At 48.8% G+C, this 26,054-nt stretch overlaps 1 protein-coding gene across 4 annotated transcripts in view; it reads right to left on the bottom strand.

Annotated features, from left to right (window-relative positions):
* The window catches only part of LOC133351955 (cAMP-specific 3',5'-cyclic phosphodiesterase 4D-like), a 314,479-nt gene that overhangs the window by 174,192 nt on the left and 114,233 nt on the right, over nt 1-26,054 (bottom strand). The window contains exon 1 of one of the 4 annotated variants that reach the window (XM_061567580.1): nt 12,759-13,141. The exons of the other annotated variants lie outside the window; for them this stretch is intronic. Coding sequence (XP_061423564.1) covers nt 12,759-12,877 — 119 coding nt within the window. The 5' untranslated portion in view covers nt 12,878-13,141. Of the gene's footprint in view, nt 1-12,758; nt 13,142-26,054 lie in introns of those variants that run through there. 4 annotated transcript variants of the gene reach the window in all.

Below are 26,054 nucleotides of genomic sequence, written 5' to 3'. Positions count from 1 at the left end.
AGGTGCAGGAGCCGTTCATGAGCAGCCCATACAGCCCTACCCCTCAACGTGGAAGGCACCACCAGCCTGTGACGGCGGATCGTCCCGTCCCAATGCATGAGTAAGCCCTGGCACCACCCCCATGAGTCAACGCCCGACTTCCCTTGACCTGATCCTTCCGCGCGACGTCGTAGCGCCAGGAGGGTCGCATCCTCCATTTGGAGGCGACCCCACTCAGTACTTGACAAGCCAAGTAGGGAATCACTCCCACCCTCCGAAATAGGACCAGCGTCCGAAGGAGTATCAACTGCGGCCGCAAGAACCCGATCCCGGCCGTCACTTGCCGATTTGCAACGGCCCGAACCCAAGAAACAAGTGCAATCCGGGGCGATCGGCAGGCGTGATAGGGCATCGGCGTTGGTGTGGCGAATCCCCTTCCGGTAAGTTGTCTCAAAATCGAAATCCTGCATGATCTCGAGCCATCGGGACAACTGCCCCGATGGCTGGTTAATTCGTAGGGCATACTGCAACGCTGCATGATCTGTACGGACGGTGAAATGCCGGCCGTACAGATATGGCCGGTACTGTTGGATAAAGAACACGATAGCCAACAGTTCGCGGCGGGTGACGCAGTACCGCTGCTCGGCCGGGGACAGTACTCTACTACCATAAGCCACAACGCGCTCCACGCCACCCACAATTTGTGACAGCACGCCTCCAATCCCGGTATTGCTTGCGTCCGTGTCGAGCACGAACGGCATGGAAAAATCGGGGTAGCTTAACGGCGGGGCCCCCACCAGGGCATCCCGAAGAGAGACAAAAGCGGCGTTCTCCACCGGCCCCCAATGAAATTTGACCCCTTTTGACGTCAAGGCATGTAGTGGCTTAGCGATGGAAGCAAAGTCCGCAACAAACCGGCGGTAATATGAAGCAAAGCCGATGAAGCTTCTAACCTCCCCCACCGAGGTGGGAATAGGCCAGGAGCTGACACAACGCGTTTTGGCGGGATCGGTTGAGATACCTGACCGGCCGACGATGTGACCCAAATATTTAACAGATTCGCGCAGCAAATGGCACTTTTGTGGCTTGAATTTCAAATTAGCAGCGCGCATTTTGAGAAAGACGGCCCGAAGCCTATCAAGGTGTTCCTCGAACGTCTTACTGAATACGATAACGTCATCCAGGTAAATCAAACACACCTCCCATTGCAAGCCAGCGAGGACCAATTCCATCAGGCGCTGGAACGTCGCGGGAGCAGAGTGTAATCCCATGGGTAAGCGATTGAATTGGAAGAGGCCGTGCGGCGTTCGGAAAGCTGTTTTGGGCCTGGATTCGTCGTCCAAGGGAAGTTGCCAAAATCCTGAGAGCAAATCCAAAGTGGAAAAGAATCGCGATCCCGCGAGGGCATCCAGCGATTCGTCCATTCGAGGAAGCGGATAAGCATCGGCCACCGAGATCTTATTTAATCGCCGGAAATCAACGCAGAACCTTAGGGACCCGTCGTGCTTTTTGACCAACACTATGGGTGCACCCCAAGGGCTGGTCGAGGGAGAAATGATGTCCGATTTCAACATGTCATCTACAGCCGATTTGACATGATCCTTTTCGGCGGGACTTAACCGAAAAGGATTTTGGCGGATAGGAGCGTTGTCACCGGTGTCAATATGGTGGCGTAGCAATTTGGTACATCCGATATCGTATTTGTGTTTACTGAAGACGTCGGAAAATTCTCGCAATAAGGCGCGTAATCTAGCACGTTGTGCGTCAGACAGGTCAGGTGACTCAGCACACAACGCATCCAGCCAAACCTCGTCAGCGTCTGAGGCTAATCGCGTTTGAGAATCGGTGGCCACCTGGCCAATGATCGGCGTTTCCGCAGGTACCGGAACCGCATGTGCGAACACGGTACCTTGCGAAACCACTGCCGTCCGTGTCCCGACATTGAGGACCGCGATAAACGGGTCCCCATCCCCTTTAACAATAGTCTGGGCCGTCACCAGATCTGGCCCACTCACCCCGGCTCTAGATGGTCCCAAAATAACGCCCCGGTCAGAGACTCCTTTATCGAACGGTCGACGCAAGCGCAGGGGTACCAACATCTGTGCCCCCGGGGGTACACGCACCGTCCGAGCAACAAGCGCCTGTACCGTAGCACAGGCAACACGCACGGCAGGGGTGGCAGGTAGGAACGTCATACGTCGGCCCGATGGAAGCTCGATGCATTGCTGGTCAATCAGAATTTTGATGGGCAATTTGGCCAAAAAGTCTGTCCCCAACAGGCACGGAATAGCCAGCGAGGAGGAGACGAACACCGGGCCAGATAGTTTAATGTCCCCTATCGAAATTTGCGCTCGAATTTGACCGATAATACCCAACGAGCCCCCATTCGCAGCGTAAAACGGTATATCGACAGGGAGCAACGGGCGACTCTGAACGGGCAGGATATTATAAATCAAATCTGAAATGATAGTTGCCGAAGCTCCCGTATCGACCAATAGCCGTACCTCCACCCCGTCAATATGCCCCGCGACAACGGACGACCCCGCTGATGCAGCCACAACTCGGTGAGCCAACTCGGACCATTGGCCCGGTTGGAGCGCCCTCCCCGACATGCCGCGACCCGACGCACCAGCACCCAACCCCCGAGAATTGTGTATCGGACCATGTGATAGGAAAGTGGGTGTGTGTGCAGGCCGAACATGTGGGGTGCCATGACTTGCCCGAGGATGTTGCAAAGGCTTGTGAGGAGGGCCGTCCGCAGCTCCAGGTCTCGCACCGCGCTGTCGAGGAGCCCGGCATCCGGACGCCACGTGGCCCCGGAGGCCACAATTATAGCAGACGACGAGCGTTCCAGAGGACTTGGGCTGGTCTCGGTGGCTTGGAACGTCCCGAGCCGGTCGCTCGGCAGATCGCCATCCTGCAGAACGATCCGCAGCGAAGGCTCCCTCCATTCCAGAAGAGGTTGCCGCCACGGTGTGTCGTGCAGCAGCTTTGTTCGCCTTCCTCCGCTGGGAGATGAGATTGGCGTGAATGTGCCTTGCAGCCCGCAGTGATGACATATCCGCATCGTCCTGCGCTAAGATGGTGAAGTCCAGATCGTCAGCCAGCAGCAAAATTTTCTCGGCCACCATCGCGTCGATCCCCTCTTCATCCATACGCGGGAAAGCGTCTTTCGCCAATGACAGCAGGGCCGTGCGATAAGCGAGTGGCGATTCCTTATCACCCTTCTGCCGTTCATAGAAGAGCTGGCGACAATCGGAGGGCGGCCCATAAACGGTGGCCAGCAGCTGCAGCGCCGACTGAATGGTGGAGCGTGCCGACTTGGGTGCAGCAGTGAGGGTGCCCAGGGCGTCGCCGTCCAATAACGCCGGGAGAGCACACAGCGCCTCGTTGTCCGACCAGCCTGCCATCTCTTGGTGGGCCAAGAACCGGCGCTGGAACCCCCCCCAATCGCCGTCGCTTGCAACAAATACCTGCAGGGCCGGCAGGCGTTGCTGGAATGTCGGCTCCGTCTCCGATCCTCTTGGAGCGTCTCTTGCAGCATCCGTAGCGCGTCCCCGTACTGTATGGTCGGTGCTGGCGTCAGCTGGTGGTGACGTTTCAACCCCTGATAGGCTGCCACCGCGACCCGCCTCCGCCGATGACGTGGCGGCTGCTGGCTGGGCACCGTCTCCCGCGTGACGAGCTGGGACTCCTCCCTCCGCCCCTACTGTCTTCGTGGCGGGATTTTCGAGTCGCCCCGCTGTTGTAAAGGCGGGAGTTTCTGGCGGGCGTTGTCCATCTTCCCGCCGCGTCGCTCCTCCCGGCCCCAGGCGAGTTATTTGTTCCAGCATAGCGGCCGCTGCATACAAGAGCTCCGCCAGCCGTGAGTGAGCCAACGCCAACTCGTCAGTCGACGTCCCGGCCCTCTCCGACGGCCCCGCCGATGTCGGAGCCGGCAGCAGTTGTGCAGGTACGTCGGCGGCGATGTCTTGCACTGCCCCTCCCTCGTCGTCATCCTCTCCTGGGTCTTGGGCACGAGTCTTCCGTCTCGTATCCATGCTTGGCCCACTTCCAACACCAGATGTAGTAAGTTGATGAGGAGACGATGAGGAAGTTGAGACACACTGTTTATTAACTCCGGGACAGATACAATAGTTGAAGGGGTATCGGCCCCTTCACCCGTACTATGGGAAACCCACCCTAGTACTAAGCCCTCTGTCCTGTCCCCCAGTCCTCCTCTACTGGGCTACGGGAGGCTGACTGATCTGGCCCTGGCAAGCACAGATCTCGGCACCAGCTAACCAGCCTTGCCCTGATAAGGGCAGCGGTCTGGAAGCTCTTGGGCCGCGCCACTGGCTTACCCGGCTCGGCCCTTATAAGGACGGCGAGACCGGGGAGTCCCAGGGCCTAATCTCCGAGTCTTGGATCTTCACTGGTCAGCTTCGTGTCGAACTGCCTCGAGCTCTTTGGGTTCCACCTTTTATAGGGATCGCCTCCGAGGGCTGGGGGCGTGGGCAATAACTGATGCGGACGTCGGTGTGACCCCCCGTGTATGTGAGTGCCGACAGCCCTGTGTTTGTTGTCCGCCGTTTCTCCCGTAATAACCCCTACACATACAAGATGACCGGCCAGGTGTCTCAGCGGTAGCGCGAGTGGCTCGCACTTGGAAGGCTGCAAGTATGAAATCCTGGTTGGGGGTTGACTCAATCCATCATCACCCCCGTGTTGTTAAAATAGGTACCGCTTTGTAGCGAAGCCAACAGTGGTTAACCTATGGATAGATATATGCGCCCGCCATATGGACGTGACATTTCCACCACTAGGCTCAGGGCTGCAGCAGACAGGGGGATGAGCGCTGCATCAATTCTCATGAGTGCAGGAAATAATTTAGACGTTTTCTTTTTTCGACTTCCACGCTGGCCAGACATCTCGAGGGAGAGCTTGGGAGTACCCCACACTTCACTCCACCCACACGCGACCTGCATTTATACCAACCGCGAAGTACCCGCTTGGGTACCGCTGTGCGGACGGACAACACGAAGGGGGGTTCAAGAAACCTGCCCACCCTGGGGGGGCAGGGGGGCGGGGGGGTTCGAATCGATCTGCCGACCGGCGGATCGCAAAGCCGGCGAGCTAAAACCATTATACTCCTGGCGTCGTCGGCGTCGCCGGCATCACTTTGCTCAGGTGTAGTTGGACATTAATGGGCCGTTGCCACGGGGACGCTGACGTCAATCGCTCAGATTTATTAAGGGGGGCGCGGGCGTCCTGCCACGGCACGCGCCCTATAGCTCCTGTGACGGGGTTGGGAGAGAGAGAGAGAGGGGAGGGGGGCCACTCCCGATGTCGGAAACAACCAACGGCGCACGGACACCGGGAGTTCAGTCGATTGGACGCGGCCGTTTTCGCGGTGGGGTTCAATTGTTGGTGGGGGGCCGCTGGTTGTCGCTGCTGCACTGGTGAAGATGTTAACTGACCTCGCCTGGTATGCAGCAAGTCGTGGGTGCGATCCCGACCACGAAGCCTGCGGTATATTTGGAGTTTGCGTATCTCTCTCTCTGTCTCGCTCTCTCCCACGTGGTCGCGTGGATCTTTCTCGGGGTCCTCCGATTTTCCCCTCCACATTTAAAATCAACATGTATTTAGAGTACTTGGCTGCTATGAAGATCCACGTGATAAGCCACTTCGTTGAGCTATGGTTTGCGACAGCGAGGTCGATTCTGAAAAAGAGCTATATAGTTCAGTGGGCCTTACCTAGTAAACGAAAAAAATGTTTTAAAGTGCCCTGCTTGTAGAGCCGCGCACAACGGATCTGATGAATTTCGCATTGGTGGGTAAACTTACTTCATGGAGAGAAAAGTGGCACAGTTAAGTCTCAATGTGTAACGTGGCCATCGATTTACAGCACCGTATGTCATGTAAAGTGGGCTTAAAGTGGTAATCGGGATTTCAGTTCCTGCTAAATGATGACATCGGTGGCGAGCAACATCTGAGCTGGTTCCTGTGCCCCCCACCCTCCACTTCCCTTCGGCAACTCATACTGATCGGTGCGGTGAAGTATGGTCAAACTACCCCCACCACTGGCATGCCGTAGGAAGCAGTATATTATTATTATTATCTTAAGTCTCTGTGTTATGTTTTATAAATAGTTTGTGTTAGACTGTGGCTTGAGAAGCGGATGTCACAGAGCTACTTCTGAAGTCGCTGTAATAGACCATCTAATCCACACTATTAATACACCTTCAAATGCCCTGTAAATACTTTTCGTCGCATGTCAGTGAAGCCAAAAGTTCCCTTTCTCGAGTGGAATTTATGCACATTAAGTGAACGCCAATATTTTATATGATGACCTTAGCGCAGTCATTGGTGGGTTAGGCTGAGGCTATCAACTCACTTACACTTGAGAAGGCAGATTAATCACGCGTGTCTGCCGAAATTTAAACCCAGAATCTCAACAGTGCAGGATTAGTGGCACTGGTCCCTGGGCTATCCAGCTACCTTTGCTGATAAATGAATGACGAGTGCGTCGGGGTTTTTTTTATCGATGGGTGGAGTTTTAAGATTAAGATTATGGTCAGGCGTAGGGCCAGCGCAGGGATTATGTCACATTCAGAGTTAGGGATAGTGCAATGGCGATTGTGGGAGCAGGGTGGTGCCTTCGTTAACGCTGTGGTTTTACAACCAAGATTATGGTCAGGACTTGTACTCTTGATTCTGGGATACATTGCAGTCCCAAAAAATAACATTGGCAATTGACCACGTGATCTCACCCTGTCGCCCTTTTCATGTCTTAGTTTTTCCATTTCCTCTTTTTACTATCATCTCCTCTTCTTCCCCCTCTGTATCTCACCCTCTTTTGGTTTTCCTCTTAAAATGTCCTCTTAAAAATCACAGCCAGGGCACAAAGCTGCTGTTCCATCCGCGGGCGTCGTCGGTCAACCCGATAACCGTGTATTGTTGACCTGTTTGTTTCAGCACCGCTGCTAAAACAATGCTAAACGATTTATTTTGAAAAGATGGCGTTTCGCCAAACGTATATCCGCTGCCGCTGTTGCTGCTCTTTAAGCTTTTAATGCAAATAAACCAAGGATAACGTGAGCCCCCCGGGAGCGCTCTATATCTGTCTCGCATCTCTCTCCGTGCAGCCGTATTACCGTCGGTTTTATCCGTTGTCCAAAGTCTTGGATTGTACTCAGACTTTATTTACACGAAAGGTTCCCCTGGACGGCGCCATGGCAAGGCGCTGCCAACCGTCTTGGCTGTCTCGCCTCTTGTCGCTGGGTCCGCTCTGTGCGAGTGCGAAATCCACGTGGGGGAGGGGGGGGAGTTTACGATGTCTGCACAGCATCGAGACGTAATGCGCGCTGAAAGTATTACGAGCGAATTAAGTAACAAATCCAATTTAAATTGCTCGTGTCGCAATGTTTGCTTTGTATTAATTAATGGATCTCCATTTCTTGTTGTCTCCTGCCACCCCCCCCCCCTTTTATGGAATATAATAAGTTTTAAGCCAGATTAACTTTGAAAAACGATGGCGAAAACACGCAATTATTTACTTTACACGAACTGCAATGTATCCAGATTACCCATCCATAGAAAGCCATTAGAAACCACTAAAGTGTGCAAATGTCCTGACTTTCATCACTGCAACATGCGTATGTACAGATATCTTACAATAACACATTTAGATGTTTAGCAGAAGACGGCGGAAAGCATCTTAATGATGCGTGCATTCGGTTACTGGTATTATTTTTTTGCACGGTTTAATGTGTTTTTTTGTCAAATGACGGGATCCAGGGATCTCAATTCAGACAGGCAATGTATAATGTTAAGCACACACAGGATAACATATAAGATGTGCGTGCGTGTGTACTTTTGAATAGGTGTGTGTGTGTGACCATTTTAATGAAATAATGTTCACCAACCATGACTGCCCAGCATGGTTTGGGGGAGAGGGCACGGGGGGGGGGGGCAATGCCCCCCGAAATTTGGCACATTTATTAATTTATTCCCAGTCGTTTACAATTAAGATAAAATATATTATATGCACCCGCGATTAATAATGCGAGGGACAAAGCGAACCATTGCCCCCCTAACCTCCCGAATATATGTCAAACTCCGCCTATGATGGTGAAAAATGGTTCAACAACCCGAATACCCAACATGGCAAAAGGTAAGAAAGCCTTCTTTGCAGCAGTATATTTTACCAATGGCTGTACAATTCTCATTATTATTCTTGACACTTAATCTTTCCATAATTTCAGGGACCTACAGTGCTCTGGTTACTAATTACTGTGATAAGACCAAAGGTTGCCAATGCTGTTTGCTCGTGCCAAGCCATAAAGTGTCAAGCAGAGAAACTTAAAAAGAAAATGCCTGCATCACTGTTATTCAATCAAGCGAATTGTGGAGCCCTTGGATTGGGCCAAACAGCAGCAATCACTATGGGCAGCTGCCATAAGTTTTGCTCATATGTCAATAGAATACAGATATCAAAGGACTTCTCAGCTCGTGTTTATGCCACATTGCGAACAATACCACACGAAGTTTCGTCCGCCTGCCAGAGTATTTATAGGCTACAAGACGGTGTTCAATGTGTAACCATTGTTATTGCTTGCTTCACGGCCCTGATGGCGGAAGGCGTGCCACCACTAAGGGATGCTCTGGAGAGCACCGTTAGATAGTATTTGGCCTACTCTTCCACGCCGGCAGAGGCACCTTGGAAGAATCGGGAATGCGTGCCTTTGACCCCACCACACATGGCCTGCTGATGGACTCACATCCCTAAAGCATTTCCTACCTTTTGTATTAAACACAAGGGGTGGAGGGGCATCACATGAGTTTAGCGCACTGCACTACAATCACGAACCCCCGAGTTTGATTTCCGGTCACGGCTAACAACAGTTGCAGTGGTATCTGAACCGATTCTGGCCTCTCCTTCCCCCAACCCCCCCCCCCTTCTTTGACAGGTTACTAACCCTAGCCAGCGTGCTGAAGTATGGTCAGACAACCCCCAATGACCGACACGGCATGGGGGAGTCTTTACCGACAAAGCGGGTTGACGAAAGGGTTACAAATTACTCTTCTTAGGTTTTTTCGGTAAAGTCACGTAGGTAAAACATTAAAGCCTCACCTTACCATATCAATAAAAAGTGTGCCATACTTGGCCCTTCCCCCTCTCTTGTAATCTCTCATTTACTTGATACAGCTGTCGTGGCTGTGACGGTTCCACCTGAAGACGGAAGCTTGTGTTGCCTCCGAAACGTCGTGATTTTTATTTTATTTTACTTTTATTAATTTTAATGTTTTACCTACGTGACTTTACCGAAAAAAAACCTCAGAATATGAATCCTTGCAGTCACGAAAGCTTCAAATCTAGAATAACAAATTACTATTTGTTTCACTTGTTAAAAATAGAAGAAAAAAACCGAGTGCGTTTTTCATCCCAATGTCGAGAAGTTGCAAAGGAAACTTGTAGAGTTGTACATGTTGTATGTCAGTGGGTCTCAAAGTGCGTGCGGTCTTCCAGACCACCAGCAGTGCCGTTCGCGTCACTCTTCCAGGTGGTCCGCAAATGCTTTGATGCAAACGACGCAGGTTGCTTCGGACAATAATGACAACGTCTATACATTTTGTGTCGAACATGAATTCATATTTTATTTCTGATATTTAATTTTTAAATGAAGATTGGTAAAGTACACAAAATGTAACGACCCTAACCTTAAGATCTAAAAGCACAGCACCCCCCCCCCCCTCCTTATAGCTGCGTATTTTTTTTTAATGTTCCGGGAATACGAATCATGTTGTACTAGGTACTGGTATTGAGAGATAAGTGAAAGCGCTTGGTCACTGGGGTGTGGGGCTGGCTGGGTGGTCCGAGGAAATGTTTGCATCGGCTGAGTTTGTCCGTTGACCAAAAAGGTTCGAGAAAGACTGCTCGAGACGACAAACGCAATATATACGATGTCGCCCGTTCCCCGGCGAATTTAGAAACATGTATTAGGATCATTTAGATTATTTTTGGAGCTATAAATGTCCAAATGACGGGCCACTTTGTTGAGCTATAATTTGTGGCCAAGACGCTTCTAAAAAATAAGTGCATACCTCGGTGAGCTTTGGCTGCTAGGACGGGGATGTTTTAGATGTATTTGTATGTGCTTGGTGATTTGTTTACCTTATTTGTACTTTGTACTCATATCGTGTTTCTGTATCGTTCGTTGTTGTAACGTTCGTACCCGCCCCGACTGGACACGTGTGAAAAAGAGCTTTATAGCTCATCGTATTCCTCCAGTTTTAACAAATATTCTGATTCTGATTTCCACGCGTTCTCTGCATGCGTCCGAGCTACTTGCCAAGCCAGTGTACAAGGTGGAGTGTGCTCGATAGCGTTGCACGACAGACGACCTTCTGACTGGTGTGCAAGGCTCACTCGGAGCATGAATCCGCGGTGACACTGCTAGGGGATGTTTTAGAGTCGAGTGTCATTGTGCCGAGATAGCTATCACATGAGGAAGCTTAAGCGGGGGGGACTATTTGGCTACTCTGCTTTTTCTCTGATAAGGTAAGAACAAAAAGACGGCGGTAAACGGTCATCGATTTTTATACTATATTTAATAAATAGAGTAATGATTTCTTGGTTAAAAAAAAACGTGTGAAGCTGAGAATGGGTTTGCTTTGCTCGGCAATTTTTTTGTTTAATGAATCCTGACCAGATGTTTTTATTTTATATTTTTTGGTATTTTAGAAAGTAAGACATTCTAAAAATTAAGCCTCGTCCAACATGGACACAGGGGGTATTTTCTTCAGCATTCTACATGTTTTCTGGCCTTAAATATTAAGAAACAAAAAAAATACCATAGCCAAATAAGATTACCGTTAAACTTCACAAACACGATTCCGTTGGAGAAATGATCCGTAAAGGAACACTTAATCTCGTAATACGGTATTTCAAAATCAGTATATATTCATGAAAATACGCAGTTTAAATTTAGTACTCGTGAAAATCCTGCGTAAGAGAAATAAGAAGAGTGCATTTCATAACACCCATGGTATAACGTACCTATGTTATACAAACATTGGAAATGCAGCCAACTTTACTTTAGAAGAAACTACTCACACGTTAATCAAATAACTACACATATTAGAAGGCAATACGGAAATAAGTTCACCGTTGTTTGAATCTGCATTACTGCTTGTCTTCCTATCTATGCACTTGTGTTCATTTCTACGCACGCATTCGGGGGGTGTATGTCAGCATATTTACGAATATACAAAATGTTACACTCCCTATATCCCTCTCTGTACAATACCACGTATAGTGTAATAGGTATATAGTATATTCTTACGCACCCACCCACTTAACCACCACCTATGTATATCTTCTTCTTCTTGGTTCTTTCGGTGAAGTCACGTAGAATGGAAATAATGAAATAAAAAAAATAAAACATAATAAAATTATATAATTATATATGTATATCTTCACGCGCATACACAGCTATCAGCCCCAATACGCACGCTATTGAATTCATACACTGAATTAATACACTGAATTAATACACTGAATTCATACACTGAATTCATACACTGAATTCATACACTGAATTCATACACTGAATTCATACACTGAATTAATACATTGAATTCATACACTGAATTCATACACTGAATTCATACACCCGCTCATCCTCCTGCTGCACCGGCTTTAGCCAGCACCGTCCGCATGCTCGCTCGCTCGCGCGCTCGTGTGCACGCACGAATCATTGCGCTGCACAATTTTCGTCGGGCACGCAGTTTGGGCCCGATGCCAATCAAGGAATCAAAACGATCATCATCAACATCATCGTCACGATCGTCGTCACCGCACGTTTCATGGCTGGCTGTGAGCGGCGAGACGAGATGTTCTCTAATGAAGGGCAAACGGGGCTGATAGCGGCGGCGGCGACAAGACCTTGTAGCTCCGAGGGCAAGTGACAACAACAACCACCACACCTCCGCAACTCATCTCCCCCCACCCCAAGTCCGTCCGTGTGGTGTACGTGCGTGCCGCTTGCTACACGCTCACGGGCGGTAAGGCCCCCCCTCCCCCGGCAGACCCCTGTTGGACAAATGTCCATTTCTCAAAACAACAGCACAAGCCGCGGTCCGAAAAATTAGTGATAAATGGTGAAAGTGGGTGGCATGTTGTTATGTTTTGCAATTTTTTTTGACAGCTAACCATCGTTAAGATGCGGTGCAGCGATTCTAAAGTAATGACTGCTTAATTCAAAGTGGCGACGTGGAATATTTTAATTTAATTTTCTCCCCTATGCATTTGTAAACAGGTTGGAACATATTATTACTGAATTTCAATACGGCAATTCCACATCTACCGACGACAACATGTGGAAAGCAGTGGCATGGTGATATGTTTAATTGTTTTAATAACGTTTTGAACCTGTTTAATGCTACACCGCATGCTTACGTTTCATAAGCAGCAGTTCCAGACACCAATCGATTTATCATGTTTGAAGTGGTTTTCCGATCAATCTTTTCAATTCAGGATCAAGCGAAAACACGCGCAATGGATGCATAGCTTTACTACTAGATCTGCTTTCATTCTCATCAATACCGTACTTGATTTTAGCTTTCACTGTTCACATTAAGACAATTCATCATTAAGCAATCGTTATTTTTTTTTGTAATACAACTTGCGCCACCATCTAATTCTCCCACTTGTTATTACGTTTCTTTTATCACGAAAAACGTTTATCAATTAATTTGTGCTGCGAACAATTGCTCTCCGAGATGCAACGCCTTACCGCCGTTTCTTCTGGATGATGTCGATGGGCCTGTGAATGGCCCTGGGCGATCCGCTTGAGAAGGGGCCATTGAGGTGGTATCCGTTGAGGAGCGGATGAGGTCTGAACGGGGAACTCATCGCCACTGCGTCTCTAACGCACGACGCACGCCGCCCGCTACACGCCGCGTGGCAACACAAACCTGTTGCTCACACAGCGGTCACCTCTTGTCATTGTTCCTCGTTCGCTCGGCTCGCTCTCTCGCTCCCCCCCCGCACCCACTCACGTCTTCCCGTCGGCCTGTTGCACCGCTAACAGCAAGGCACCGAAACTTCTTGTTGACGGGGCTGTTGTATTGTTCCCTCTGTTTATTCATTCATGTATATCGCTTTTTCGCAGGAGGAAAAAAAACAGGGGGGGTGGGTGGGTGTCGGGTAAATCCATGCCTCTCCGCGTGGCGCGTATGTCCCAAATTCTCAAAGCTGCTCACTTCTTCTGGCCCCCACCCCCAACCCCCCCATCAACTCCCAACAGCGTCGACGTCACCGCCGCGGAAGCCGCCAACCTCCTCCTCCTCCTCCACCACCCTCCCTCCGCTGTGGCAGCCTCAGGGCAAGAAGCTCTGTGCTCACAGGAACGCACGCACGCACGCACCCACGTACCCACCCACCCACGCACCGCACGCACGCACCCACGCACCCACGTACCCACCCACGCACGCACGCACGCACCCACGTACCCACCCACGCACGCACGCACCCACGTACCCACCCACGCACGCACCCACGTACCCACGAACGCACGCACCCACGTACCCACCCACGCACGCACGCACCCACGTACCCACCCACCCACGCACCCACGTACCCACGCACGCACCCACGTACCCACGCACGCACGCACCCACGTACCCACCCACGCACGCACCCGGGCGAGAGCGGGCGGGCGCGCGCTCGCGAAGAAGCGCCGCACGTGGCACGCGCGCCACGGGCTGGAGGGGGAGAGACACGAAGCGTAACGGCGGAAACACGAGAGTGAGAGAGAAGAGAGAATACCCCGGGAGCCCTCTCTCTCCCACCACCGCCAACCAACCACACAAAAATATAAAACGATGTTCCGGGGGGGGCTGCTGTGTTGGGGCCAGGTGGCGTGGTTAGGTTGTTCGTAGAAACAGGAACCGGGTGGAGCTCAAATAACATCCAGCTCCGAGCGCGGTGTGGGCAAATGACGTCAAAGAGACAGAACGAGGATGGGCGCAAATGCCATAAACACAGCGGAGGCGCTCCGGGTGGGGTGGGTTGTGCGTATTTGAGGTGGATTTGCGATGGTCGGCTGTGTGTGTATGTGTGTCTGGGAGAGTGAGAGAGTCCTGAGTACTTATTGCAAGACGACACAAGACCGCACGCGAGATGTCGCTGGTCTGGGCCGATGCGATCCAACGGGAAGACTCAGGCTCTAGGACTTGAGAACAGCAACTTATCGTTCAGTCAAACCCGTCAAGTGTTTGGTATTGCTCCGTACGGCATCGTAATCGCTGCACGCTATGGAGTGTACGGAAAAAACAAAAGCCGACGATCAACAGAAATCAATCGGGGGGGAGGGTGGGGGAAATCAATCATTCTGGGCGCGCGCAATGTTAACAAGACGACTGTTTGTTTCAGAAATACCAAAGGGAAGGGACACAAAAGAGTAAGGAAAAGCTGAGTCAAGCCTCGAACAATAAAGACGTCACGTAACAACAACAACAATTATTATTCTTACGTGATGAACGATGACGGTGCTCGCATCTTTCTCGGTCACCGATCACTGGGGTTGTCGGAGGCCGCCGTCAGCGCCGATCGAGCGCGGGGGAGGGTCCGGGTGCCTTTCATGTAGTCGTGGGAGTGAAATTGTATATACAAAGTGCAGTTTGGCATGAGTTGAAAGCTAAAGCCTTGGGGGAGGCAGGTGAGAGGTGAATTTATTTTGGCGGCGTGAGGTCGGGGGGGTGGTAAGAGAGAGAGACAAGGTTCGCCAATCAGTTTTGAATTTTTTTGTTGTTACGGTCGAAGAACAGATCTTGTAACGAAGAGGATAAAATAAGGTCCTGTTTTGATTTAGAGAGAGAGATGCAAGTGATAAGTTAGAAAATCACAGGCTTGAATACAAGGTCGCCTTGTAATGACATATTCTTATCTAAAATATGAAAATAAAGCCTAGCCAACAGCAACAGTTTTCAAAGGTAAAGGTGCAGCCCGGAAACTACTCGTTCATACCACTGTTGTCAGAAGGGCCTATAGAAGTGCCCCTATGCTGGCCTACTCTTCCATGCTGCTCTTTGGAAGAGGAAGACGGGCGAGTGACCAGACTTTAACTCACCGCACACCAGGTCCTAATCGACTCACTGTGCTGCACTCATTGATAGAACAGAGGTGGGGCGATTAAAAACAAAAACTTGTCCACTGTTTCAACTACAGTCCCGTGCCAGGAGACAACAGCGAAATGGTGAAGCTCTGGATTGCAAGTGCAGTGTGCTAACGAGTACACGTGGCATAATTCCTCAAATGTCCAAAAGCAAGGTGTTATTCTGAGAATGAGAAGACCCAAATGGAAACTTGGGAGTGTGTTTGCTTTGCGTACAAGGAAAATGTCTGAGAGCACGTCCGGACACAGAGGAGATGGAGTTCTGAAATCTGTATGTGTGGAGCTGATAGGTGGATTATTATAATGTGGGGTTGTGAGAGGTGGTGGCAACTTGTGGAGGCCTTCATCCAGCAGTAGATTGATGGCCGATGATGATGATGATGACGGTGCTGAACACATTATTTACCAAACCTTTTGACTTCTGATGATCGTAAACCAAAGCTAGAAAACTTCCACTGCATGTTTGGCATGAGAATTTGGCAAAGCTACTAATTAAGCTGTAAACTGTTTACCGCATTGCCAACCAAATGGAAAACAAACGTTACAAAGTATTACTAAGTACGTGTTTCGTGGGGTGGCATAATTTAGCATTTATTCTGAAGCTTTGTTATGGCACTTGAAGAGATTTATGCCCGCTATCGTAACTCTAATGAGTGCATAATTAAGCCACGTGTGGCCGCTCCGTTTATGCCAGAGAAGGGAATGCAGCTGCAGTAATTATTTTGCTGTTGGGTTAATTAGTCCGTAATTAATTACGTACCGGCAAAACATGCTCCACCTTCACAAGTGGTAGGGCTGGGAGACCATTAATGTCAGTGCGCCATCCGACGCAGCAGATGGCTTATGTCTCCTTTGCAAAAAAAAATGTTTAAATGACTTCTTGGTACACAAATATGGAAGTAGATGCGATAATGTTTGAACAAATAAGCCCGACCACCCAACCAAGCAACCGACCAAACGAATAAAAACGCTTCACCGAGAACCTCCAACCTTCTTACAACCACACTGAATTGTTTTTTTTTAACAACCGCATATATGCGCAAGAACTCTCGCCAAATGTCAACACGTGGCCCCCGCAGCTGCGACGGAGAGTTTATAAAATGCATGCCTGGACTGAAGAAACTCCAATCAATCACGCAACATGCAATGCCACGGAGAGATCACACGTAAATGTTTGTGAAGTCTTGACAAATGGGCTCGGCGATAAGTACTGTATAGCGCAGAGAGTGGTGGTGAGTGGGTGGGAGAAGGATGGAAAAAATTCCCCTTGATGCATGGACCGACGCAAGAAAGGACTGCCACGATGAGCAAACAGACCCAAGGGCCAATGATCTCGATTACAAAGAAACTCTCCTCTGACGCTAAGGGCTTATTCTCTTCCTTCTAGATTTGAAGCTTTCGTGACTGCAAGGATTCATATTCTTAGGTTTTTTTCGGTAAAGTCACGTAGGTAAAAAATTAAAATTAATTAAAGTAAAATAAAAATAAAATAAAAATCACAACGTTTCGGAGGCAACACAAGCTTCCGTCTTCAGGTGGAACCGTAACATCACGATTAATGTTTCAAGTAAGAGAAATTCCAAGAAAACAGTCCTTGTATATATACTAGTTGAGGTTAGGAGCCAAGGTAGGCACCTGGATATTATTTTTGTGAGGTTCGGTGCGGCTGAAGCACGCTGTTAGGAATGAGCCTTTGTTGTGTAAACTAGGTGCGGATGATGTAAAGGTGCGTGTAAATGGGACTGAGCCTTTTGTTATGTAGAGGCTTATTCTCTCACGGATCGACTGCTGTAGGGCTCGGCAGGCTGCAGGGTTCGGCAGGCCGCAGTTCTTCACGGAACTGCTTCGTGGCGTCATTTTATTAAGGACCACCCCGTCTCGTATTCACGTGCATTGCAGCTCTTGAAATATTGAGGAGGGGGGGGGGGGGTAATCGAATAAAAAAATGGCTCTTCTTATTATTTTGGTTGCCGACCCCTAGACTACTGCAATCGTTTGCTGTCTGGCACTTTGTCAACTCGAGCCCGTTCAGAATGCATCTGCTTGGGTCAAGATCCGAACTCCTCATTCAGAATAAATATCCCCCCCTCCACTGCCCCATCGAGAAGTCAAGGTCCTGCTCCTCCTCTTCGCATTCAAGGCCCTGTTTGATCTGACACTTCCGTACATTGGGGAGTTGCTGCTGCTGCTGCACTCTGAGGCCGGCGGACTGAGATCCCCTCTGCGTCGCCGGAAACTAAGCTCACGTCCACGGGCGATCTCTGGGCCCCTCGCGTCCGTGACATCTGCACTGTCGGAATCCTCTGCCGAAGGTCGTCAGGGAGTACGATTCGGTGGGGATCTTTGAGTCCGGCACAAAAAAATACGGCTCTTTTAGAAGGGATTTTTTAAAAATTTAATTTTAGCCACCTCTCAACCAACCACATCCCTCCCTCCCCCTTGCCATTGGTGTACAGTGCCTTGAGATATTATGAAAGGCGCTATATAAGCCATTAAGCCACAATTAGTAGTATTACTAATCCTACCCCTCTTCAATACACGAGGCAGGACGATGGCAAGAAGGACTTACGTAGCGTGCCCAATAAATCTCACTGTACTAGATTGGCTAAGCCCTGTGTAATCCTTAAGATTATTATTACTTCAAATTACACCCTCCAGAATTCGCGCAAGTCAAGGCGCTTCTGCCAGCAGCCATTGGTGTGAGCAAAGCAATTGCAGGGCTGCACCTTTACCTTGTATCTTTACCACATCATGCACATGTATTGGGAGATTGCATTTTAAATAACTCATTCCAAATCCTTACGATAATACCCGATGCATATTCTGTACAATGAATTTACAAAACCAGTGTTTGCATTCTACACTGCTCTCACACACTCTCCACTCGAGCAACTGAAGCTGTTTCATGCTGAAGCCCTAAACTTAGCGTTTGCTTGGTGGGAGGTCACTCATTCTCTTCTGCTGCTCTCAGTGTCTGGAACTCCATTCCCCCAGCTCTCGGTGTGGCCATCTAACTTGCCCCTCTTCACACCCATGCTCGAGAGCGTCCTCCTCTTTGCATACGACCGTCTGTCTTGTTCCCTCCATAAAATAACTATTCCCACCACGTATAAACAGCATCTGAGATGCTGTTACAATTAGCCACGGTGGCTGATCCAAGGGTATGAGGGGGGGGGGCAGCAGTGATGGGGTCCATTACGCCCCCCACCTCACCCCCCTTAAGACCCATAACATTTTTATTTGGATAATGTTTTTACTTAATATAGGCCGCTATTTGAAAGGCTTGAAATGTTGGGATCACAACGTGCTGGAATGTTCTGGCTCTGCCTGTTAAGACGCTATATAAATGCAAGCTGCATTGTGTTGGATGGGATGATGAGCTGGAACCAAAAATCTGCTGTCTCTAGTTTCCCCAATGCCATGCGTTCTCACCAAAACTAAGCGCAAATGCGTGACCACCACAACCACCGCGTCACGGCGTGCAGCTATAATTGGAGAGTAGCCCCCCCCCCCTGCGCCCCGAGGACCGGAGACCAGGATCAAAGGTCAATGGCCGGAGAGCCCATCTAGGCTGGATCGATGAGCAGCAAATACGAGCGAGGCGCAACATGAATTCTATTGCCCAGTGCTTGCGTTAGCCGAGTGCTTTTTTGAATGTTAAAACCCAGGGGTGACACAGATAAATAGGACGTACTTATTTTTTTTTGTTTCTCTCTTAAAATGTGTATGTTCTTGGAAGAGTCTTCTTGCAAGGATGTTGCCATGGTGCAATGGTCAACACGGTGGACTTGCGATCCAGAGGTCGCCATGTTCGATTTGATCGAGTACACGTATGTGTACGTCATCGGAATGGGAGAGGGTTAAATCCTCCCTTCCTCCGCCACCTCTGTTCACCATGCCGTATGAACGGGGGCACCACAGTCACCCAATCGGCAGGTCGCGAGTGGTGGGCTAACGATTGTGTATTTTTCTTCCACGCTGATGTCTGGCCAGCGTGAGAGAATGACCTCGATAGGGCGCTCTCAGAGCCTCCCTCGAGTGGAGGTCCTTCCACAGAAAGTGGCATGAGAGAGCAATTGCAGGGCTTGCACCTTTATCTTCGTGCAAAGACTGCGGGTTACACCTCGACCGGGCCACTCAAACAGTACCCGGCCATATTTTGCAGGAACCAAAACGGTAGACTACGTATGCATTTTTTTAGGAGCAAACAAATAAGAAAACAATTACAATGCCAGACGTATGAAGAGGCACATTCATGAAACTATTTGCAAGGTTTCTGACCGAGCAAGAGCTAATGCACCTTACAGCATTTCTGTTGCAAGGAAGCCCTAAGGTGCGAGGTGAAATTGACAATCAGCACCCCTGAACACAAAACAATCGCTCACCCGTCGAGTTTACAAACCTGAAAATTAATTTTCGAGCAGGCTCATGTTTGTCCGTGACGACCTCCGGCAAGAAAAATAATGTAACACAGGCGTGCGCGTTCAAAGCGCTCGCCGTATCGATTTCAGGCACACCGACTCGTTAGGATTTTAGAGGCCCCCCCGCCCTCTCGCTCACCCATTCATGTACTCGACTACACAACTACGAACTTACATGTCGTAGACGTAATTAAACGTCCAAGTCTTCCCCCAAGCTCGGACAAGTTGCAGAAGTCATGAGCTGACACGGGGTGTTACGGTGACAAGGTAGAAAGTACACTGCGCTATGAACCAGGTCAACAGTGGACATCCTGTTTATGGATTGGGCGTCACAGTGGCGAGATGTTAACTACCTCACCTGGCATACAGGAGGTCGTGGATTCGATCCTGAACCTGACACCGTTATATTTGGAGTTTGCAAGTCCTCCCTGTGGTCGCGTGGATGTTTCCCCGGGTCCTCCGGGTTTTCCCTCCACATTTAGAAACATGCGGTTAGAGTACTTGGCTGCGAAAATTGTCACGTGATGAGCCACTTTGTTGAGCTATCGTTTGTGACCAGGTCGCATCTAAAAAAAGAGCTCCATAGCTCAGAGGGCCTTGCCAGTCTTGGCTTTACGCAAAGTGGCACAGCCTCGCCGGTGGACTCTCGTTTATTTTACTGACCACACAGAGATGTGATGAGGGCAGGTGAACTTGGCCAGGAATGAACCCACAGCCTCACTTATGTTTTGTCTCTCTCTCAAATTTAGCAATCTTTGGAAGAATGTAATCAACCAGGTAGGGTGTTGACTGTTGTGTTAGCCGACTCTCTGTGTTGTATTGCATTATATTTCTAAGTTTACTAGGTTTGTTTTCTCATTCATTCTTACCTGATGATGGTTGCTTGTGTTGCAATCGAAACGTCGTATTCGATTATTATTTAATTTATTTTCTTTCTACGTGACTTTAAGTGAAAGAACCAAAGAGTCAAGTAATATGATTATTGTGCTCTTACACTCATGTATGATGTGTCAGCATGGCAAAAGTGGCTTTAAAATGTCCTCCCACATTTCCGCTTGTGGACCCGCAAATTGGCAGAGGTAATCACAATTTCTAGAATTTTATTCACTTGTGTATTTGAGTGTGTGTGTGCGCGCATGCGTATATTGAGGAATGGGGAGTGGTAGTGCCGCGGTTAGCGCACTTCGCTAAGACCAAAGACGATTATCTGAACCTGTCCTGGGCCTCCCTTAGGTCGACTCAGCTTCAAACGAGTACCTGATAAGGTGGGTAAACGTCGCCAGTGTGGTGCTGACCATCCACCCCCTCTATAAAGGCCTTGTCGGCGTTCATAGGTGCTCGCTAACAGCGCTTGCCCCAACAGTCTGTTGAGGCTATTATGCGAGTTATCTTTGTTTGTTTTTGGCAGGAGTTGTGCACGTGGTTGTAATCAGGAGCGATGCTCACAACAGCGAGTGAAGCGCCAAGTGGTTAAAGCTCAGCAAGCTGGCACAGTGGGGAGCACCTCTACCGGTCATCTCAGTCAAGTCAACGCAAGGCACCTGGGTCTGTCCCGTGACATCCTTGCCGGCGAGCCTTTCGACAACCTCACGTGGTATGTGCCAGGCTAGGTGTCAATGTGACGTCACCGTCACTTAGTGGTTCACGGTGGGCTGCTGCTGTTGTTGTTGCAGTGGTGAGGAAAATCAACTTGCCTCTGATGTTAGCCGTGGGCGGGAATCAAACTCAGTTCAAGGGATTCATTCTACAACGCGCTCACCACTGCGCCACAGCGTGTCTTATCATCAGCACATTTTTTTGGTTCTTTCGGTAAGTCACGTAGAAGGGAATAATAAAATAATAAAAATAAAACAATTAAATTCTCACGATGTTTCGATTGCAACACTTTTTTTACATTTTCTTGCTGCTGTTTTCACACCTGATGATGATTGCTTGTGTTGCAATCGAAACGTCGTGCTAATTAAATTTTTATATTTTTATTGTTGTATTATTACCCTTCTACGTGACTTTACCGAAAGAACCAAGTTTATGAACCCCTGCAGTCACGAAAGCTTTAAATCGAAATCACCACATTCTCACAGACAGCCACGTCAGCTGCCGGGGAGCCATCGTCGGCGATTTACATATTCATACTGTATAAATATCTATCTGCTCTGAAGGAGGGTCATTGCCCAAAACGTCGCCTTATATATATACACACCGCTTTAGTGCAATGGTATCGATGACCGCATTGAGTTTATTTTTAACATCGTTACGAGTTCCTGTTGAGCCACGGCCAGTGCAGTTCGCATTTATGACTACGCGCGCAGCATTTATATTGCTCACAGAAACACAGACGATGCAAATTATACCCAGTAAGGGCTTAATAACACAGTGACAACGACAGTATTTAGAACGTAACATCACTCTTTTTTTGGGGGGGGGAGGGCAGAGGAGTGGAAGGGTTTTTGCGTGTGGGAATGGTTAGGGTTAAAAAAAACCTTGGCAATGAAACTAGAACACAGCAGCCTGAGATTGTCAAGAGCCGGCGTCGTGAGATATTTTTTTATTTGTTTCACCCTCGCAAACATCTGCTAAGCAAAGGCAGCAAAACGGGGATAGAATGACAGAGCCGGCTCGCCATGAAACCTGAAGCTCAAGTCCACTGTACGCTATTGCCAAGCCCACTAACGCGAACGAATACACTGATGGATGGATCCGCACGTTCTTCGTCGGAATGCAGACCGGGGTGACTTTTTCTCCACGACCAGACGGATAGATCATAATTTGAGCTGTTGTCTCCCCGCGGACTGAACCAGAAAACTGTTTTACGTATGCATATTTTTTTTACGGTGAGCCTATACCCACCTGAAAATACACGGAAGCAGACATAGTCGGATACAAGAGGCACCGCGGACCTCATGGGCAAGAAGAAGATAATAACACGATGTACACATAATTGTCACGCGTGCTCTATAAAACGTGTTTTGCAAGAACAGGCGATAAGTGTAACAGTGAACAGGCTGCCTAGAGATGAAACACGCACGAGGGGTGACCAATGGGGAGATGGAGCGATGCATGGATGTGTGGGGAGTGCGATGGCAGAATACGTATTGTATTAGTTTATAAAGAGAGGAAAATGATGATGATGTTGTTCATGATGACTGAGCGTCTAACAATTTCCTCCTCTCTCCGATTTCATTAATCATTCCATTTCAGAGGTCACGATGAGATTGAGGAATCGCAAGCGTTTGGTCTCCTTGATTCTGTCCATCTCATTTGACCTGTTTGCATGCGATTTGCCTTGCACGATGGATAATTGATTCTCAAATGCATCATCTCACGCATGCATTGTGAGCGGGAGGAAACGTTTTTTAGATTTCAACGTCCCATGCCTAGCGACCAGAAAAAATATGGCCAATACGGATATTTTCAACACATGGGCACGTAATTCATGCCACACTTGTGGACTCTGTTGAGCAATCTAAACGAAATCTAGCACTGAACCTGACCTTTGATTGTGAGGTATCATCATGCAGTTGCGAAGATTAATAATAATTTAGATTTATAGCGTCTTAATACTAAATGTATCTCTAGATGGTGTACAGAAACAACAATACAATAACCATTTGATTACTTAAAGGTCAATCGACTGAAAATTGTAATGGACTGTTTTTTATTTATTAATCGGTTCCCTTTAAAAATGGTGGCCGGCAACCCACATGCTGAATTCCGAAGGTGGGAAACCCCATGCAAGCCACGCCCAGCGTGATGCAGCTGATAATACCGATGACGTCACCAAGCCCCGCCAGCCGTCGCTCTCCAGCGGCGCATCGAGAAATGCCGTTGAGACTCCCCCCCCCCCCCCAACTACTTCGCATTATATGATTGGCTCCGTAAATCGAACGACGTAATCGAACACTTGATCAATCGGCCAAACACCCCACAACCGAATTCCAGCAGCAATCAGTGAGCGAACCAAGTGGCCTTTTTTTTCTCAGCAACACCGCGCGACACAACTATTCACCTATATTGGCGTTATGTGGTATTGATAATGGGCCCGTATAATGCAGCAATGAGAACCGAATGACAACATAATGAGAATAATAACATGGATAGAGACTTTCGGCTGAATGATGTTGTCCATTTTAAACCGAAGAACCTCATCTCAAATGATTTAAAATGCCTGAAAAATGTTAGCCACGTGCCCTTTGGCGAACAACTACTTTTGCTGCGTGCACGATTGAAATGTATCATCTTACCGTGAATGTCCTGTATCAGCACAAGAACAAGTCCAACTGCATGGTGATAAAAACACGCGATGGATGACTACTCACTCTTTCATCACCCTCTTTATTATTAGCGGTAGTATTTTGCGAGCATGAACTCTCGTTTTCAACAAATGCCATTCACGAACTCTTGGCATTCGCATTTATACATCGCATTGTTTTAACAGCCAACAATAGGGACCACAAGATACGTGAAGTGTCCGCGAATGTTCGCGTGAGAGCACCACTCAGGGAGCTTGACGACAAGCTGGACTATCCAGCCACGTAAAAAAAATAATGTAAACACCCATTAATTGGCCGATAACACCTTAATATATAGAAGACTGCAGAGACAGGGCAAATTAAAATATAAATTGGCACGTGAAAAATGTCATCTTAATAAATGAGTGACATAGTATTTCTCTTTGCTATACAGGCATGCCTGCTATATAACTCAAAACACATTTAATTACAGCATAATGATAAGAAATCAGGCCTTTGTCAATCCACCGCTAGATGAATGCAACTCCACGCATGTCAGTCACGGGGGGTGTTTGACCATACTTCACCATGCTGGTCTTCACGATCGTCTGTGGATGCCTCCGAGTCCCCCCCCCCCCCCTCTCTCTCTCTCTGAGAAAGCGAGCCGAATACTGTGCAAGCTGAAGCTGCTTTTATTCCAGTGAAACGAATTAAAATAATGTGTAGCCCTTCACCAATTCACTGCTGGGTTGAAGGTGTCCCACACCCTGGCAGTCACGAAGTTCAACATACATACATGCATGAGGATTTTGGCCATACTTCGCCCTGCTGGCCAGTGCGTGTTGGTAACGCGCGTGGCTCAGAATGACTTCAGACATCACCCACCACCACCACCACTATTATTATTATGTCAGCTGTGGCCGGCAAGCAACCTTCAGATCACGCGGTAAAGAGCGCTGAGCGCTAACCACAGCATCACCGCTCCTCCACTTTCATGGCTATAGAGGGGGTGATGGGGGGGGTCAGAGGTGAGGTGGGGTGGGGGTGGGGGGCAGTTTGCCCCAGGCCTCAGATCTGAGTGAGCCTCAGAAAAGGGGCCGAGGTTGGTCCTGGAGCGAGGGGGTGGGAACCACGTCTGAAAATGTGCTGCTGGCATCCAAAAACCTTTCATTATCCCTGCCCGCTTTCAACACTGTATGACGTATATAGTCCTAGCATATATATGTGTAAAAGCGTATTTCACTTAGTATTCATAGGAGTGTGTCCACGTGGCTGCATGCATGTGAGGTACGCAAGTGACATATTGTACAATCGGTCTTTTCGGAAAGGGAGTTGGAGGCGAAGATGGTGGTGTAGCGGTTAGTGCGCTGCGCTATGAACCCGGCGAACCCGAGTTCGATTCCCGCTCACGGCCAACTACCAGTGACGATTATCTGAACCTAGTCCTGAGCTCCCTCCCCTAGGTCGACTCGGCTTTAATTGAGTATCTGGTACGATGTATAAAAACATCGCCACTCAGGAGACAAAGGCGGCCGGGCGCGGTGCTGGCAAACCACCCCCTCGTGTGTCCGTTCGGGGCCTTCATAGGTGCTTGCCGAGCCCCAGCAGTCTATTATGGCTATAACAGACTTTGCCCCAACAGTCTGTTATGGCTATACGGGGGATCTTTGTCTTTCAAACAAGCGTGGTCATTTTGCGTGAGGCCCCTAGCCTGCAGGACTGCAAGGTGGCCCATATATGGCAGTACAGCAAGGAGGTTGCTGGCTCATTTAAAAACACATTATAGCCATATACGCAACCTATGCATGGAATTTCTCAGGGTTGCCTGCAAAAACACCGACAAAGGAATTGGCGACGGCCCTCCCGATCAAAGTCTGGCAACTCGGCAGTGATTTATCAGATAAATAAACAACAGTTAAGATTACTGCATATATTTAGATTTTAAATAATAACAATTCAGGGTCCAGCACAATATGAGGTGCCCTCGGTGGTAGAACGTTATTTATTTATGAACACATGAAAGCCTGTCCAAAGATGCGTTGTTAGGCGGGTCGAGCATTGGCACCAATTACATTGTGTGTATTTCGCGAGAATTCTGGAGAAAACCTATGCCGAACAGGGGGAGACCACACACGCTCAGCAGAGAAATGCATCTAGGTCAGGAATCGAACTCAGGGGATTATTGCTGTGAGGCACAGGTGTTACCATCGCGTCATCATTCCTCCCAATGTATGAATAAGAATCGCAAGCCCTTTCCCCCTTCT

The sequence above is a fragment of the Lethenteron reissneri genome, chromosome 39 (genome assembly GCF_015708825.2).
Source record: "Lethenteron reissneri isolate LAM-NWPU_2019-01 chromosome 39, ASM1570882v1, whole genome shotgun sequence".
NCBI classification, from domain to species: Eukaryota; Metazoa; Chordata; class Hyperoartia; order Petromyzontiformes; family Petromyzontidae; genus Lethenteron; species Lethenteron reissneri.
The sequence above is the reverse complement of the archived record's forward strand: the minus strand, read 5'-3'. Positions and strand labels throughout refer to the sequence as shown.